Genomic DNA, 16,750 nt, shown 5'->3' on the forward strand with positions numbered 1-16,750 from the left:
CCGTTTCTTTCGGCTAAAAACGCCTTACTACACATGGCCTCAGACCAGGAAATTGATGTCACAAATCAAAGATGGCTTCATCTGGCTCCTGTTCGGGATGGTGACAGGAAGGAGCGCATGAAAAGAAAAGAGTACATGGCGAGCTCAACAATTTGATGGACAGAAAAATACAGTTCAAGGGTAAGCTGCATCCCAATTTGGACTTTGTGTTCACTGTTGAATAAAGAAAAGTGTATGTGGTGTTATATGTGAGGTTCACAACTTATGACAATAAACATCTTTTTATCACAGTCTTTTTTTTTTTATTGCGGCTCAAATGTGGCTCATGAAAGATGCGGCTTAGTTGAGGTTGAATTCGGGCTGATACCAGGAACCCGTTCTGGCCCAGCGTCGGGCCGGAATAGCGCCAGATATGGTTTTACAATGCGGCTCAGATCCGGGCCCACATCGTGGATGCCAGGCGTGGGCCGCTGCAGGACCGTCATTCATCCAGGTACGTGGGCCGAGCGTACGTGCCGCGTCTGCCAGACCAATTTTGCTGACTGGGCAGCAAGACTTTCCAGTGGACGACAAGTTGACATCAGGAGGGCAAAAAACGTCACCGGTGACACAAAGTGACGCGCTCCGAGCTTCTTTGTCATACAATTAATGGAAAAATAATCAAGGCACTTTAAAAACATACAAACAAAAGAGAAAGTGTGTCAAAATAAAAACAAGATTCGGAAAAAAGGTTGACAGTGACTTCAACGGGCGGTCACGTGACAGCAAAGCGGAGCCGCAAGTGTTGCATTCCAGGCACAAAGTCTCATCGCTCAGCAGGAAATGTCAGGACAGCAATAGGAAAGTGTAGCAGCAGTGTGCTTGAAGAAGCCTTTTTTGGGGGGGGGGGTTCACATCGGGCAGGAAGTGTAGCGGGAAGCCGCGGCCACCGAGCAGGAAGCGCTGCAGTCCCGGCAGAAAGGGTCACCCGCCAACAGGAAGCGCTGTCTCGGCGAAACCCGAAGTTTCTTCTCCGTTTCGGCGCCCCCCCCAGCGTGTCGTTAGGACGCGCTCTCGCCCCTGACGCCGCGTTTGGGGACGTAGTCCCAGCTGTCGCGCTTCAACTCCTCCTCCTCGTCCTCGCTCTTCTGCGAGGCCCGCTTGAAGAAACCCGCCTGCGCCGCCACGCCGCGGGTCAGGATGATTACGAAAGAGTGTGGGGCGCCCCCCTCCCCCCTTCCAAAAGGAGGCTTACCTTCCACAAGCACCAGACGAGTGCCGCCAGGATCTTCAGACCCACGAGCAAACCCACCACCACGATGAGCACCTTGATGGCCGACGACGGTTTTCGGCTGAAGTGCGCCTCCACCACCACCTGCACGCACGCACGCAAAGATGTCCGCCATGGTGGTGGCGTAGGCGCAAGAGTGATCGGTCGCCTACCTGCGCGGCGGGGCTTCGCTCTCGCTCCAGGACGGTGTGTTGGTCATTCTTGGGCGATGACATCAGCGCCCTGCTCTCCAGCATGACCACGCCGTGGCGACCCTGAAACAAACCGCGCGGCTTCTCAACTTTCTCTGCCTGTGAGGTGAACGCTAACGCTAACGCTAGCGCTAGCGAACGGGCCACTGGTTCAAACTGACGGGCGCTTGCAGCAGGACGTCCGGGTTGAGTCGCACTTCCAGCCGAACGGTCGCGTCTCGACCGGCCTCGATGGTGCCCAGGTGACATAGAAGTCGTTCGCACAGCTGGTCGCCGCGCCCGCAGAACTGCGCACAAAACACACGTGCGCACATCTAATTAGCCACGCCGGCAGCTCATGTCACATTGCGACTATCTGAAGAGGTAAGCTCGTCCAAAGACAATTCAGATGAGGAACTGCTACTAAAGAAGATACGAGGACGGCAGGAGTGAAATCCCATGTTAGCTTTCGACGTTAGCTTGCACAAGCACTTTCCATAATAATAAGTGAGGAGGCGAGGAGCGGCGCGCGGGTGCGCGGCAGGAGCCTTTACCATGTTGCGCGTGGAGGTGGGCGAGAAGAAGAAGACCGTTTGCTTCAAGAGGGACGCCCGCGGGACGTCGCAGTCGTCGACGACGGGGACGGTCGCGTCGCTGACGTAGCAGGCGCCTTGCGACGTCTGCCGACAGACACCGGGACACCGTTCCCCACTGCCGGAAGGCTCGGGACCGCACGGGCGGGGGGCTAACGGCGCTTTACCTGCCAGTGCGCCACCTGGAGCAAGCGGTGCGGGTACGGCGTCAGCAGCTTGGGGAGCGTCACCTCCACCAGCGTGTCCGGCGACCTGCTCGGACCCGAATTCAACACCTGCACGCACGACGGCCCAGAGGGGAAACCTTGTCTTGTGGCACAGGCGGGTACTCGGACAAGCGCGTGAATCGGCGCAGTCAAGAATGAGCGAGCTGACCTTGTACGTGTAGTTGAAGCTTTGCGAGTAGCATTGGACCGCCGCGCCGTCTTCGTCTCCAAACACAAACGACGTCGGCGTCACAAAACTGCTCCAAAGAAATGAACGGCAAACACGTCATCGCTCGGGCATTTCATATTATGCGGGTGAGCGTCGGTGACTGAACGAAGGCGCACCCGTGGATGCTGACGTCGACGGCGTACTTGAGAGGAAGGGACAAGGTGACGGCGTTGTCGTGGAGATACTCGGAGCTTTCCAGGTTCTCGCTGAGGACGCGGCACGTACTCCTGTCATCTTGCGGTGCGGTGCGCCCCCCCCCCCCCCCAAAAGAAACGCTTTCCTCACCTGTCGGCGCGGGCTTCAACCACCAGGTGGCCCGGTGTGGCATTGCGGTTGACGTCCAACAGGAAGCTGACGTTCACCTGCCACAAAAGGGAAAAATGTCGCCTCTCTTGCGCTCGCTGGGCTGTGTGGGCTTTCGCAAGCGGACGTTGGGGCTGACCGAGGTCATTCCACCATCGTAACCAAGAGCCACCGCCGGGAATTTGAAAAACCACGAGGCAACTTAAACTGCCTAGCAACGCCGATCACATTTCTTGTCCCGCAAGAGCTGTGGGAGTCCCTTTCAAACGGAATGACACTTGTGCTAAGTCCTTGGTGACCCCCCCCCCCCCTTTGCACTCATGCACAATTCGAACTGAAAATGAAGCATGCAACCGAGTCCCAAATGATTATTTGAGGGGACAATTTGAGGGGCCGACTGGTTTTCTGATGTGATACGTTGAGCGGCAGGCGGCGTCATTTCAAAGCGTTACCAGGGAGCCAGCTGGCAGGATGAGGCCGGAGAAGCTGCAGCTGACGGTGGCCCCCGTGCGGTCGGCTTCCTCCGCGACGTCGCAACTCACCACCTCGTCCTCCTGCAAGGGGGCCGGCGTCAAATCCGCCGTCGGCGCGGGGGCTCGGGGGCCCGTCCGGCGGCCGGCCACTCACGTTGTCCGCCACTTTGACGTAGTGCAGGTCGCGGGGCAAGCGCAGGGCGAGCCGCGGCAGGAAGGCGTCGTCTCCGCCCACCGCCAGGCTGGCATTGAGCATCAGGCCGCCGCCGCAGCCCGCCGCAAAGTAGCCGGCGCCCCTGCGCGCACACGGCTCCGTCAGCTATCCGACCCGGTCCCGGCCCCAGGGGAATACGGTGCGCCCGTTTTCCTTACCCAGGCAGGACCAGCGCGGCGTCCAGTCGCAAGTCCGTCGAACAGTTGGCCAGGACGCAGCGGCGAGCGAACAGCGTCTGACGCCACGGACAAGTCGGCCGCGCGTCACGTTGGGGCGCACCGCTCGGCGTATTGAGCTCTTAGCTAGCTCGGATTTACCTTACCTGGTTGCTGACGGTATTGCCGCTCCCCGCCGCCCTCTGCAGGACCGGCCTGAGCGGCGCAAAGGCTTTGCCGGCGTGCTTGGGAGCGGTCGTCTTGCGCAGGCCGTAGGACACTTTGAAACGGACCGGCGTGAAAACGTCGCGCACGTCCTTCTGCAAAAGCAAACGCACCCGCGCCGGTGTTAACGTCCACAAATATCAAGCGCGCACAGACACACACACACACACGCGACCCACGCGCTCTTATGCTAAGAGCTAGCAGCAAGAGCATCACGCGAAGAACAGCCGGTGAGCGCGGCAGCGGCGTTTACCTTCCGATACGCCACGTGGTTGGTGCAGCCGAGCTGTCCGAGGCGCAGCCTGACGCGGGCCCTGGTGCTATTGGATGAGCCGTTGCCGTGGAAATAGAAACGGTGGGGGAAGGACGGCTGGCGGAGGAGGTCGGAGGTCAGGTTGTACTGAAGATCTGAGGAGAAAAGCCGCAGGTTAGCATCGGCGGGTGGAGGCAAAACGCACAAAACTTAAGAGCTGATGAGCCTACTTTTGCCAAAGCTAACTCGCGCTCGTCTCTTTCATGAGTTTTGGAGCGTAGCTTGGCGTGAAATAAGGCCGCAAAGATAAAAAAGTCCATCTTATCGCAAAGATCGTCCGCCTGTCCGAAGCTAATTGTTTGCTTTGAGCACTCGCCGGATCACGTTTGAAGGTTACATGGCGAGTAAAATGGGAGCCACGTCAGCTACGCCAAGCTAAGCTAGCTGGTCTAAGCTAACGCTAACAAACCGACGGCTCCTTTGTAGTGTCTGGAGGTGACTCGGAAGCAGACGCCGACGTCGATGCTGGCCGCCTGCCGCCGGATGTTCTCGGGCAGGACGAGCGAGGCCGCCACCCGCAGGACGGGACGAGACCTGCGCCGCACACAAAGCCAAATCAGGCTTGCCATTTGCCCTTGGCTCGCTTTTCGCTCCTCGCTTTTCCTTTACCTGAGGACCACGGCGGCGTCCGACAGGAAGGCGCCCACGGCGACGTCTGCGACGCATGCGCCACAATGTCAGTCGCTGCGCGCGCACCAATGCATCCCCGCGCGACACGCCCGCTGCGCGGCGTCACCTTGGTAGCCGTTGTCGTCGACGTCCGCGCCCGAGCTCAGCGACTGGCCGAACATGCGCAGGTCAGCGCCCAGCGCCGCCCCGCTGATCCTCTGTCAACGCCGTGACGTCATCAACGCCGTATGCGAACGAGAGCGCGTGTCCTCGCGATGGCGTGTGGGCGCACCTGCGATGGCGTTTGCGAGATGCCGCGTCTCCCGCCGTTGTAGATGTACACGGCCCCTTTGAGATCGTCCTCCTGGGGGGCCCCCACCGCCACCTCTGAACGCGCGCCAACAAGCGTCAGTTGGGACGTCGGCGGCCTTTCGACTTCGGGTTACGGTCGGCGTCGGCGTGCCGCTTACCCGGATAGCCGTCGTCGTCCAGGTCCCCCAAGTCCGCGATGGTCTCCCCGAATCGGGCGGCGTGGGCGCCGCCCCCGCTCAGCTGAAACTCCGCCTCCACCAGCTGCGCCTGAATGGGAAGGACGTCGTCGGCGCGGTCCGGCCAAGCGTGGACCCGCCGGACGGCGGCGGGGCCAACTCACCCGCCCCCGGTTGAGGAAGACGTGAACGCGGCCCTCCTCCCTGCTGGCGCCCGTCGCCATGGGAGCGCCCACCAAGAGATCCGATAGCTGGTCGCCGTTCAGGTCCACCGCGCGCACGCTCGCGCCAAAGTAGGAGCCGAGCTATACGCACGATGACACAAAGAACATGGCCCACACTTGCTCACAGCTCACGTCGGTTGCTCGCTCCATTTTAAGAACGCCATCGCTATGGGTTAGCATTAGCATCAGTTGCTAATCTCATCTGCTAGCATTAGCGTATTTCGCATCGTATCGCTGCCTCCCTTTCGTTAACGACAGCCACAGTTGAGCACTTGCTTATCTTGGACTGTCGTTGTACTTAGTTAGCGTCAGCACCAGCAGATTGGAAATCGCATCACCTCTGTTCCTGACACGTGAGTTAGCACACGTAGCATGTTGCCGTCCACTGAGAAGATGAACACCTTGGAGTAAAAAAGCAAACAAAAGTTCTTCAAAATGATATCTACAGCTTGAATGTTTCTGGGGGGGAGGGGGGGTTGAGTAATAATTGCTTTACTTTTCCCCTCTGGTTGTACTGCGGAGCGCCTCCCACCACCTCCAAGGTAGTCGCGTCCAGGAAGTGCCCCGCGTCCACCGAGTAGCCTGAAACATAGCAAATTGTCATTTGTCATAATCAAACGAGCATCTCGCGTCAAAAAATGTATTCAATAATTGGTGGAATCCTTTGGCTAATTGCTAGCTGGCTGAAACCGACCGCTGGCGTTCTTAAGCTAATTCCTATCATCTCGCCGCTTCCCCGGCGCTCGGCTCACCCAAGTAGCTTCCGAAGCCCACCGAGCCGTCGTGGTCCAGGTAGGCGGACATGACGCCGCCGGACGTGTTGAAGACCAGCACGGAACCCGTCCAGTACGACGTCCCCGGAGCGCCCATGACGATCAGGTCCTGAGCCGACACGTTGACTTCAACCAAAGACTCATCGGACATGGGAAGTCTTCCGAAAATCGCGGGACAGCATTAAAGCATTAAGAAAAAAAAAGAAAAGAAAGCGAAGGTGCTGGCCTTTGACCAGAAATAAGAAACGTTTGTTGCCGCGGTCTCGAAATCAGCTGGACAAGATGCCTCGGTGACAGCAAAAACGAATGCTTGCGCCCGGGTGGTTATCGGGAGGCCTAATTTGGATTTTTGAGCCGCGCGGTCGTCACCTGAGCCAGTTGGTTGGCCATTCCGGCCTGGCAGGAGCCGTACTCCTCGCCAAACTTCCTCTGGTGGTCTGCAACGCGCACACACGGGACAGTGTCAACTAAAGGGTCAAAGCGCATCAGGCCCCCCAGCCCACTCGTACCTCTGTAGCAGGGTATGATGGCCTGCGCGTGCGTGAGGCTGTCGTCATAGCGATAACAAAGGCCGTGCGGCAGTTTGTTGTTCTGCCCGTCGTTCCTGGAGTAGAAGACGTTCTTCCAGCGGTGCGCGCACGCCTACGCGCAAACGGCGACGGCCAATCGCAACCCACGCGCACGCATGCAAAAAAAACAAACAAAATCTAAATGCAATCAATCGAGATTTTGAAAAGCAACACAAAATTGTCTACAAGCAAACTGGAAGACGTCAAACGCATCAAATAAAAGGAGAATGAAAACAAAGGCAATGGGAACAAAAGCAAAATAAGGTTTCAATGAGAGCAATGCAGGCAGCGCGTCCATAAATACAAAGCGCACGCTCATGCCACCATCCGCGCCATCGCGTTTGCGTCGGGTACCAACCAGGACGTGTCCTCCCGCTCCGCCGCGCCGGCCGGCTTGTCCCGACAGGCTGACGCCCAACCACTGGTGGTCGCTCTCGGCCCAGCACGTCTTCCCGCACTCCGCCGTCGTGTCTGCGCGGGCGCACAAACGGCTGTTATGCGCACGCCGGGCCACTAAGTGGCGACTGGCATCGCGTCAAAAGTTAAGAAATGAACAAGAAAACACCCCAAATTCAGTACGCACGCACACACACAAAGATGGACATCCAAAAAGCATATCTCATTCACAAGACACAAAACCGCAGCTGACAAATCGGGCCCAAATACCAAATCCTTTTGGAAATTGGAAGGAGGGAAGACAAGCCCAAAAATTACCGGCGGGCATCAGCCGGCAGTTGGGTCGCTCCGCGCCGACGGCGCAACGGTAAACGCCGCCTGGAGACGACGAAGAAGAAGGCCACGAAGAAGAGTTGTCCACCGGAGCCCCCGCCAGCAACCTGAAACACACGCAGAGGATGAGCCACGGGTTCCGGCGTGCCAATTGGCCCCACCCTGCGAGCAGGCACCCGCCCACCCACCAGCTGCGCTTCCCGTGCCGGTGGAGCAGCACCGAGTATCCGAACATGGAGGCCGGAGCTCCGTCGAAGCGCAGCGCCCGTTCCACGTCCAAGGTGTACCCGGAGACCAAGACCAGGACCCGGAGCAGGACCGCCATCAGGACCGGCCCGCCGGCCGCGGGACGCGCCGTCATCTCTCTGCGGGATGCGCGACGAGCCATTGGCGCCGTGGACATTTGGACACTTCCTGCCGCTTGCGCAAACCGCGGAAAGTCGGGAAAAGGCTCCTCGATTGATGCCAATCGATCGACAATCGAGTTACGTGAAAGGCCAGCCCAAAAGCTTTCAAGGCGTGCTGAAAAGGGAACGTTTCATTCGCGTTCCAAACACAAATCCACAAAAACAAAAAAGTTGTTGTTTTAGCTTCGTCGGGAGCCAGCGAGAATGAAATGTGTCACAAGTTTTAAGGCGGGGGGAGGGGGGGGCGAAAAAAAATCCCTTTGGTGGCTCACGTGGCTTGCGAATGGCCTGAAAATAGATTTGCCTTGAAAAACGCTTGAAGCCAACAGGAATTGTCAACGCGCGCTACATCAGGCGCTCAACCGCAGGTAGGTTCGTTTTTTTTGTGAGTTTCGGATGGAGAAAAAAAGGGACTTACGAATGACGCCGCACACCTGTCCCACGTGTTCTTTCCACTCGTGAATGAATGAACGAGACAAATAGCACGCGACCGATGGTGGAGTCCGGTCTTCATTCGAATGTGTCAACAAACAACAACAACAAAAAAACAAGCCAAAACTCCGGAGTGCAACTTGTGCTGTTTTGACGGAAGGCGGGCGGGCGCGCGCGCGGCCATGCGACAGGTTACCTCCACTGCTCGGTTGTCGGTCGTCGCTTGTCGTGACGTCCCGCCGCTTGGTCTCGTTTTCTCCTCCGCGAGTTGGACTCGGACGAACTCGCGTTGGTCTCGACGCGCCGGCTACTAGGCGCGCGCTCGCGCGTCCGTTGAAGGAAATACGCGGGGAGGCTCCCTCCCTCCCTCCCTCCCTGGAGTTGCGCGTGCGCGCCTGCCTAACGGTCTTTCCTCTTCGCGCCCCCGAGTCGCGTGCGCGCGGGGTGTTTCCTCATCAATGTAATCTGATTACATGGCGGCCAGAAGTCATTCCGAACACGAGGCCTCGCCAGAAACGTGCTAGTCGAGGTGCAGATGGCTTTAGAATTTCTGCTAAACGTACCGAAGCGCAGGAAATCCCAGCAAGCAATCGAAATGACTGACCAAAGACTGACATATGCCGACTGTTACGAGGGACTCGCTCAGGTTGCAGACATCAATCATGTACTCTCCTCCCTAAAGTTCCATCGGTATGACCAAATACGCTCAAAAGAAAGTTATCCTTCAGAATCCTCCTCAAAAACATTGCCGCCAAAACGCAGCAAAATGTGAAAGGACTACTCGTCCAAATGACCTCAATCCTTCAAGCTCAATCAAAATGCAGGGCTGTCCAAAGGACGACCCGGGGCCATTTGCGGCCCGCCATCCGTCGTCCAGCGCCCTGCGACATGAAGAGAAAAATGGAAAAAGTTTGCACACCCCTGTTGAGCTAAATAGTCAGCAGTTGATTGAAATGATTTGAAAAAAAAACCATCCATGAGCACGCTCAAAAACGGGGAGCTGCTCCCGAAAATGATCATGTGACACCTTCAACAAATATTGTGAGCCGATGTCACGCCGTCTCACTATTTGGAACAAAGTACTTCCACGTGACTCGAGTATTCGCCAATAATACAATAATAATAAAATGGCGGTGCCTTATTCCAAAAGACGGCCGCTTTGAAATCCCTCCGAAAGCTTTGATGACACTTTGATTGTTGGCGTCAAGTCAACATCATGCAAAGTGAGACTGGGTCCCCGGTCCCGGTCTGTTGTCAGCATGGACAGTATGAGCGTGATGGGGAGAGGAGGAAGCCCCGAGACGGTAAACAAAGACATCCGGCTTCCCAAAACCAAGTCCAACAATGTGTGGAGTGCGCAGTGGACAGGAAGCGTGACACAAAAGCGCTTGTGACGCCACCCCCACCCCACCCCCGAGTGATGAGTGCCACATGTTAGCCAAAAAGGATCAAAGCCAAGTTGTGGCTCACTTCCTGTTGACTTCCCGCTTACTTCCTGTTTCTTTCGCATTCGCATCTGTGAAGAGTCCGGCGGTCGAGCTGAGCCACTTAGCGCCGTGCTAACACGCGCCACTTGTCGTCATGCCAACGTGTCTTGCAACAGCGAGCGATGGGAAACGTGCGCGACCCGACTTTGACACCGATGGAGCATCGCTCGTATTGCCGTCATTGTCGTCTCCGGAGCAAACGTGGGCTGGATGCGGAGAGCCCCGACTTTGCTGGTCACCGGGAGATCACAGGATGTCACACAAACGGGACACGAGGCCAAGTCTGCCTTTGTCACCCAAATCAGCACTCAGCCCTGCAGGAGGACACCATCACAAACATGTTTTACATCTTGGAGTCGTCCAAAACATACATGATGACACACACGTGGGCGCGCACACACACACACACACACACACACACACACAAAGTCCTTATGTTAGCAATTAGCAGATGTTATCATGGCCTGGAGATGTCACAAGCTGTTCACACAAGCACGTACACACACACACACACACACTCCCCAAGCACCCCCCTACACCTCCATCCCTAATGGGACATGTGACTCCATCATATACACCACTGAAGTAATATTGACACTTTTTATGTATGACCTACTTTTTCTGGATACATTTGCGTGTGTGTGTGTTTCTGTATGTGTGTGAGAGAGAGAAAGGTTCAACAGGAACAGGGCCATGCATAGTCTCTCTCTCTCACACACAATCACGCACACACACACACACATCCTTATCACTGGTCTGCATCTGATCATACTAATCAGGAGTCAATAGATGTGAAAAGAGGAGGGACCCCGCCAGCTATTAGCTATTAGCATTCCTCAGATAACACAGACAAACAGACACACACACAAACAGAGTTTCAATGTCCTGCTAGCCCACAACATCGATACTAGTGTGTGTGTTGTTGTGTGTGTTGTGTGTGTGTGTGTGTGGGGGGGGGGGGGGGGCGGAGTGGGAGCAGGTTTTCATCCTGAATTTTATCTTTCTGCGGTTGCTTATCTCTCACTACGTAAACAGACCCACACGCACGCGCACACGCACACGCACTGGCCATTGCCGGGCACGTGTTTGTTTCGTTTTTTTCCCGTTAGTGTCTTTACCACAAGTGACTGCCATCTGGCTTCCGATTGGCCACAATGGGTGTTTAGAGCGCTCCCTGTGGCTTAGCTTCAATTTGTCAAATGAATGGAAATGCATTTCATCCTGACAGTATTGACCTGCATCCAAACATTTGCTGTCACCATGAAATGCGAGCAACCCCCCCTCCAAAAAAAAAAAAAAAAAAAACCAAGACGGCATGGGATAGCCCCCACCCCAGCCACACACAGAGCACACCATAAAAGAAAGAAGCCAAGATGACTTTGTCTTCTTTCAGATAACAACACGTCAAAACATTCGGTAGCTTGACACTAAGCAGAGCGCATACTTTACATACTGGATGGAATATGGACACGCGCTAAAGATGGCGAGCATCCTCAGGTTTGCAAGGACCATTCTCGAGCTGTTGGCTAGCATCACCAAGCTAGCTATCCTGACATTCGTAACGTGCATGCTGAGGCCAAAAAAACGAAACACTCAAGTTGAATTCCAGTGACGCTGGGACTTGCAAATCATCAACAATATTTCATTGAACAGATGACAAAGCCAAGATATCTCATGTTCAATGGGACAAACGGTCTTGTTTTTTTTTTTATAGCCAAAGGACACTAAATGTTGAAGCCTTCAGCTGTCTCGTATTTGACGCTTTATAATGCGTCATAGATTTTCAACGGGAGACGGGTCTGGACTGCAGGCGGGCCGGTCCGGTCGCCGTACTACGAAGCCACGTCGTTGCAACGTGCGCAACGCGCTTTGGCGGCCATAAGATGCCGTTCGCATGGCAGCCAAAACCCGTCGGCACGAATGGGGCCACGACCAGTCGCCACGACACGGGCCCGTAGCATCACGGACGCCGGCTTTTCTTCTTAGCGTCCAAGGACACGACGTCAGAGCACAGAACATTTACTTCTTTGCATCATCGCCCGGGGGCCCGCAGAAGCATCTCACACACACACACACATTCTGACATGCACGAGCTCACGGTCAGTCTGACTGCTGCAGGCTTTGAACTCATTACTGATATGACATATGGACGCACACACACGCACACACACACACACACACACACACACACACACACACACACACAGACACACGCACGGAGTGTTATCTTGTCGGTAATTAGCATTGGTATGATGTGGCTGCCGTCTATTTACAACACCACAGGAAGCCCCACCCCTCAAAGATATAAAAGGACCCACACAAGGCCTCGCACACATCTTTTGTGTGAGCGTGTGTGTGTGTGTGTATACACACCAAGGATCCAAAACGTTTCCATGGCGCTAGAAGCGGTCAAGGACACGGGAGGGAAGCGCGACAGGATGTCAGAGGTCGCCACTTCTTGTTTGGGATCAAGCGGCATACAGCTGCCATCCAATCAGAGGCCCGCCTGAAGCCACTTCCTGTCCGTTCGGGGACGAACACCCGCGCGCGCGCGCGCAGACATTTGATGCGAAGGCGCGTTTGAAGGCCCGTGTTGTTTTGGAAGTCACGACAGCTGCCGTGACCGGAGGCGTTGCCACGGCGACGCGGCCACAGATGACGCTTGCGGACCGAAGCATCTGCCGTGTCCCCGGGACACGCCGGCGCCGGCGTCTTCCTCGCTTCCACGTTGTGGGGTTTCCTTTTCCGAATTGGCGTACGCTCTAAAGACACGGAAAAGGCCGAGACAAAACCTCGCGGTACCCAACGGCTTCTGCTTGTTCCATCGGGATGGTCGATTGGCAACCGAGCTCGAGGCCGCATTAGCTCCTCCGAAGGCTCTCTTGTCCTTCCGCTGCAAGGGGGTCAACGTGAACTGACGGGGGGCTGCCCTCTAGTGGCGAGGATCTGAAATGCACTTCATTCCAAAACTCCAGGAGTACGAAAACATGAGATATCCACCATCTTTGACATCAAACCAAAATCCATTTGCTGCCTTGGTGGCGGTCATCAGCAATGGACAAACGTGATCACGGTCGTGCGCGTCCAAACGTGTGCGTCCTGTCTGGTTGCTGTTCACAAGGCGATTGGCCGTGGAGAGACAAAGTTGACGCACGCAAATTCAAGGAAGATGTCGCAACCCGCGCTACGCGGCAAACAGGCGACCGGGGGAATCATTTATCTGCTGATCAATACACTAGATTGATCAAAATATGCTTCAATATTTGCATACTACTGGCGTTCAAGTGCATCGGGCTGCTTAGTGGGTAAAATGACAACGTGAGAACGGGACTTCCTGCGGAGTCAACAGCACCACCTGGTGGCCACCACGAAAAACTTCAGCGCCGTCATCTTATGTACAAACTTTATTGAAACATGTAAAAAAAACAAGTGAGACTAGCCAAGAGGCAAGATCTCTCTCTCTCTCACACACACACACACACACACCTCATGCAATCAGCCGCAGGTGTCCAGTGATTTCACCATCCGAACATGTACTCCATGGCCTTGGAGACGAAGCTGTCGTCCTTCCTGGGTGTGTTTCTGTCGGTCACCACCTACATGGAGGCAGGCACGCACACACGTATGTAGACCCACAAATAATGAACACGCACACAAAGTTACATACGCGCACACACGTCATAGCACGGTGACTTGAGAGCTCACCTGGTAGTCACTGGCAGAGTTCCTGTAGGTGGCGCTAAGCGGTCTGATGGCCGAACGCGGCGTGCAGGGGAGGGCGGAGCTCGTCAGGGGCGAGGCGGCCACCTCGCCGCTTTCCATCACACTCTGGCAGCCAAAACACAAGACGCAAAGGTCACGTGACCAGATGTTAGCGATTATGAGTGGTTATCCACACACAACCCAGCCCAGTGATGCAATCGAGCGCGTGCCGCTCACACTTTGGCCTTGCTTCATCACCTCATCCCGTTTTTTGGGCCCCCGTTCACGGGGAACCCCTGACAAAGCCACACGCGCACACAAACACAGCCGCTGACCTTGTCTATGCAGGGTTTGACGCCCACCATGATGGCGTCTCCGAAGACCTTGCCATCTTTGGACAAGGCTTTACGAGCCTGAAGTCTGGACTGATACTGAAGATGCATCCAGTTGCCGGGAGACGCCATCTACACGCAGACGCAAACGGGATTAGTATTACGAGCTCAAGAGGTTCCGCTCGACGTGTGTGAGTGTGTGTGTGTGTCTTACAGTGTGTTTGAGGATGTTTCCATACTGAGCAAACTGCAGCAGGATGTAGGAAGCCGACGCCGGCGGGAAGCTGACAAAACGCACACATGTGAGTACATTGCAGCGGGATCAATATTGGCAGGCAACCGTGCGACTGGCCAATTGTTCAATGAAAAATGTTGAATTGTGGGACGTGATGTTGAAAATCGCGAGCAAGGTCAAAGGTGTTTTGAATTTCAAACGGGAACAATGATGTCAGCTTTTCTCAACTCAAGTGCACTTCAAGAGCACTTTATGACAACCTGCGCGGTCGACAAAGTGCTGTACGCAAATACGACGACGAGTGTTTTGGTTGTGACTATTTTGCAGACCCAAAGACGGTGACCCAGGTCTGGTCCAGAAGGTCCTCAGAAGACAGCGCTTCTCCCTGACTGTAGAAAGGGTCCACCTGAGCGGGGGACAGGCACAGCTGCTGCACGCCTGAAAGCACGTATGTGACAACATCGCACTTGTGAGATCACGGCCTGATGATGATGATGGTGATGATGATGATGATGATGATGATGATGATGATGATGATGATAACGACGAGGAGGCGTGGGATTGCCACCGGATACCTGAAGCGGACGCCTGGCGTGCCGACACCGGAGACTGCATGCTGGGGAAAGACTGCACGCGCACACAAATCGAGCACACCCACGTGAGCGCACAGTGGCTGTGATTGGAGGGAACAACATGCTGCTTCACCGCCAACCTGTCTGTGCGCGCTGAGGGGCGTCGTCACGGTAACCGGACCGTCATGGATGCTGCGCACCGGCGGGGCGCCGCTCTTGTCCTTGGGGGCGGGGACCACCGGCTGCGGGCTGGACCCTCCTGGGCCTCCTCGTCGCCGCACAAGCACGCACGCACACACACAAAGCGACACACTCTCGTCAAATCACACACGTTCTTGCAGTAACTCGCTACACGATTATCCACGCACACACTGTCCAACTCTGTGTTTCCGCCAGTGCACGTTGTCCAGTGGTCCCATAGGCTCGGCGGCTCAAATTCTCCCGGCCTATGGGGTTCCCATTGCTAACAACACTGCATTTTGGGGCACTTGCTAAAGGAGGCGCCGATTGGGAATCACGGGAATTGGTGGAGGAACTCTAACGGGTTACATTCGCCTTCATCTGGCAATTAGCGTGGGTCGTCAACGCTGGAGGCCAAAACATGACCAATTCAAATTCAACTGCACAAAAAAAAAAATGAAAATGAAAATATTAAAAATAACCACCGAGGGTGCTGGAAAAGTGGAAAATAAGCTGGCCTACTTGAGAGATGTGCTGCTTAATTATTGTGTGCATGACAAAAGTGATAACGTCGTGGCAATTTTGATATCAGGACATCAGTCCAACACTCTCAGCTTCATATTCATGAAGGCACACTCCATGACATGAAGATGCTCACATACGCATACTGACTCTCACTACGGCAGTCTCTCGTACTCCTGCTCGCCCGTGCGCTCGCTCTTTCCCTCTCACCTTTGAGGATGGAGCTCTCCAGAAGGGGCGCGGTCATGCTGAAGGGGCGCGGCTGGGGAGAGGCGGGTGCAGGCAGGTCGCCCATCAAGAAGCCCGGCAGGAACTGAGCGCCGTGGGCAGACTTGGGCGAGGTCGGGGAGCCCAGAGCCATGGGTTCCGATCCCACTGTGAGGACGGGAGCAATTTACACTCACTTTCAAGTTTTCATTTCTCGCCATGGTGGAACTGGGCCGTTTTAGGGGCGGAGCTGACGTATGTCACCCCGCATAGCCACATAGCGCTGAGCCACAAAGCTAGAGCGAGAGCTCATTGATTTTATCACGGCCCCGCTTGTAGATGCAGCCCGTCAGCATCACGCTTGTCAATTCATGTGGTGGTGGTGTGGCGCATGTCATGGTCAAACTACTACAAGAACGGTGGCCAAACAACTTTGCCTCACAACATTTTAAATGCATATGATCGGATTCAGACGCCAATATGGCTAAAACAAATCCGTGCCAAACAACTCACATTCTCGTATTTGTAGAAGCTAGAGTTGCTAACGCTAATCTCCACCACTGCTGCAGCTCTGCTTACCTTGTGGCTTTGACATGATAGAGCTTCTGTGCTGTGAAACTATGTCTGCGATTCTTGATCCTTGGGGTATTTTGATGAAAGCGTCCCAGAGAGATGTTACTAAGACGCCTGGGAACTCTTTCAAATTGTGAAAAAACTGCATAATGTCTCCTTGAAGCTAACCAACTACCGGTAGGAAAAATAAGGATAAGGATCAGAGCGCAAAGGGTTTAGTTATGCTCACGGTGGACTTACCTTGGAGCTCCATGGCGCTTTGGTAGACTTTGCGTCGTTTTGGGCCGGGTATTTGAAATGGCGGAAGTGACGTCAGGCGAACGACGAGCAAACCCGGCTAGAGGCACGCTCAAACGTGTCAAAGCGCTGGAGGTGACGAGCCTTTCGGGGCCGGGTCGATGTCATCCAAATGTTTCGTACAAAGTGGTCTCAATCCAAACTGTACCGAGCCCAAATGTGTGGGAGTTCGGAGAGTGCGTAGGTCGGGCGCGGCGTGTGGTGATTTTTGCCTGCACGCTCAACCCGGAAGAAATTGCCATTCGAAAAGATGTGTTCAAT

The 16,750-nt window shown here is 55.1% G+C and overlaps 2 protein-coding genes across 6 annotated transcripts; both read right to left on the minus strand.

Annotated features, from left to right (window-relative positions):
* Nucleotides 1–3: 3 nt before the first annotated feature.
* itga4 (integrin alpha 4) lies at nucleotides 4–8,907 on the minus strand. Of its 2 annotated transcripts, XM_052081996.1 has the most exons (29): nucleotides 8,579–8,780; nucleotides 7,732–7,908; nucleotides 7,529–7,650; nucleotides 7,173–7,285; nucleotides 6,755–6,887; nucleotides 6,615–6,682; nucleotides 6,225–6,354; nucleotides 5,969–6,054; nucleotides 5,811–5,873; nucleotides 5,413–5,553; nucleotides 5,231–5,339; nucleotides 5,053–5,147; nucleotides 4,888–4,978; nucleotides 4,761–4,806; nucleotides 4,561–4,685; nucleotides 4,092–4,246; nucleotides 3,781–3,933; nucleotides 3,617–3,693; nucleotides 3,399–3,540; nucleotides 3,224–3,325; nucleotides 2,754–2,830; nucleotides 2,585–2,674; nucleotides 2,409–2,496; nucleotides 2,201–2,308; nucleotides 1,995–2,120; nucleotides 1,623–1,748; nucleotides 1,423–1,524; nucleotides 1,235–1,354; nucleotides 4–1,154 (listed from the first exon to the last, which is right to left on the minus strand). In XM_052081996.1, the coding sequence occupies exons 2-29, from the start codon at nucleotides 7,902–7,904 to the stop codon at nucleotides 1,041–1,043; spliced, it is 3,075 nt and encodes a 1,024-aa protein (XP_051937956.1). In that variant the 5' UTR covers nucleotides 7,905–7,908; nucleotides 8,579–8,780; the 3' UTR covers nucleotides 4–1,040. The 2 variants fall into 2 exon arrangements, with proteins under 2 accessions (XP_051937956.1, XP_051937957.1); XM_052081997.1 differs by lacking the exons at nucleotides 6,225–6,354; nucleotides 6,615–6,682; nucleotides 6,755–6,887; nucleotides 7,173–7,285 and having other exon boundaries at nucleotides 5–1,154; nucleotides 7,732–8,065; nucleotides 8,579–8,907.
* A 4,348-nt stretch (nucleotides 8,908–13,255) lies between these two features.
* nup35 (nucleoporin 35) lies at nucleotides 13,256–16,743 on the minus strand. Of its 4 annotated transcripts, XM_052082039.1 has the most exons (10): nucleotides 16,433–16,743; nucleotides 16,199–16,363; nucleotides 15,623–15,787; nucleotides 14,851–14,978; nucleotides 14,714–14,765; nucleotides 14,468–14,576; nucleotides 14,118–14,187; nucleotides 13,907–14,035; nucleotides 13,575–13,697; nucleotides 13,256–13,465 (listed from the first exon to the last, which is right to left on the minus strand). In XM_052082039.1, exons 2-10 carry the CDS (start codon nucleotides 16,338–16,340, stop codon nucleotides 13,388–13,390), a joined length of 996 nt encoding a protein of 331 aa, XP_051937999.1. In that variant the 5' UTR covers nucleotides 16,341–16,363; nucleotides 16,433–16,743; the 3' UTR covers nucleotides 13,256–13,387. The 4 variants fall into 4 exon arrangements, with proteins under 4 accessions (XP_051937999.1, XP_051938001.1, XP_051938002.1 ...); XM_052082041.1 differs by having other exon boundaries at nucleotides 14,851–14,969; nucleotides 16,199–16,743; XM_052082042.1 differs by lacking the exon at nucleotides 16,199–16,363 and having other exon boundaries at nucleotides 16,433–16,742.
* Nucleotides 16,744–16,750: the final 7 nt, after the last annotated feature.

The sequence above is a fragment of the Hippocampus zosterae genome, chromosome 12, assembly GCF_025434085.1.
Source record: "Hippocampus zosterae strain Florida chromosome 12, ASM2543408v3, whole genome shotgun sequence".
Classification (NCBI taxonomy): Eukaryota; Metazoa; Chordata; class Actinopteri; order Syngnathiformes; family Syngnathidae; genus Hippocampus; species Hippocampus zosterae.

Excerpts from the sequence above, each read along its gene's own strand:
- itga4 (XM_052081996.1), bottom strand. The coding sequence starts at position 7,904 with ATGACGGCGCGTCCCGCGGCCGGCGGGCCGGTCCTGATGGCGGTCCTG. Across the intron at positions 4,979-5,052 it reads TCTCGCAAACGCCATCGCAG|AGGATCAGCGGGGCGGCGCT; the intron begins GTGCGCCCACAC and ends CGGCGTTGACAG. Across the intron at positions 1,525-1,622 it reads ACGTCCTGCTGCAAGCGCCC|GGTCGCCACGGCGTGGTCAT; the intron begins GTCAGTTTGAAC and ends GGTTTGTTTCAG.
- nup35 (XM_052082039.1), bottom strand. The coding sequence starts at position 16,340 with ATGCAGTTTTTTCACAATTTGAAAGAGTTCCCAGGCGTCTTAGTAACA. Across the intron at positions 14,766-14,850 it reads CCCTCAGCGCGCACAGACAG|TCTTTCCCCAGCATGCAGTC; the intron begins GTTGGCGGTGAA and ends GTGCGCGTGCAG. Across the intron at positions 14,577-14,713 it reads ACGCCAGGCGTCCGCTTCAG|GCGTGCAGCAGCTGTGCCTG; the intron begins GTATCCGGTGGC and ends ACGTGCTTTCAG.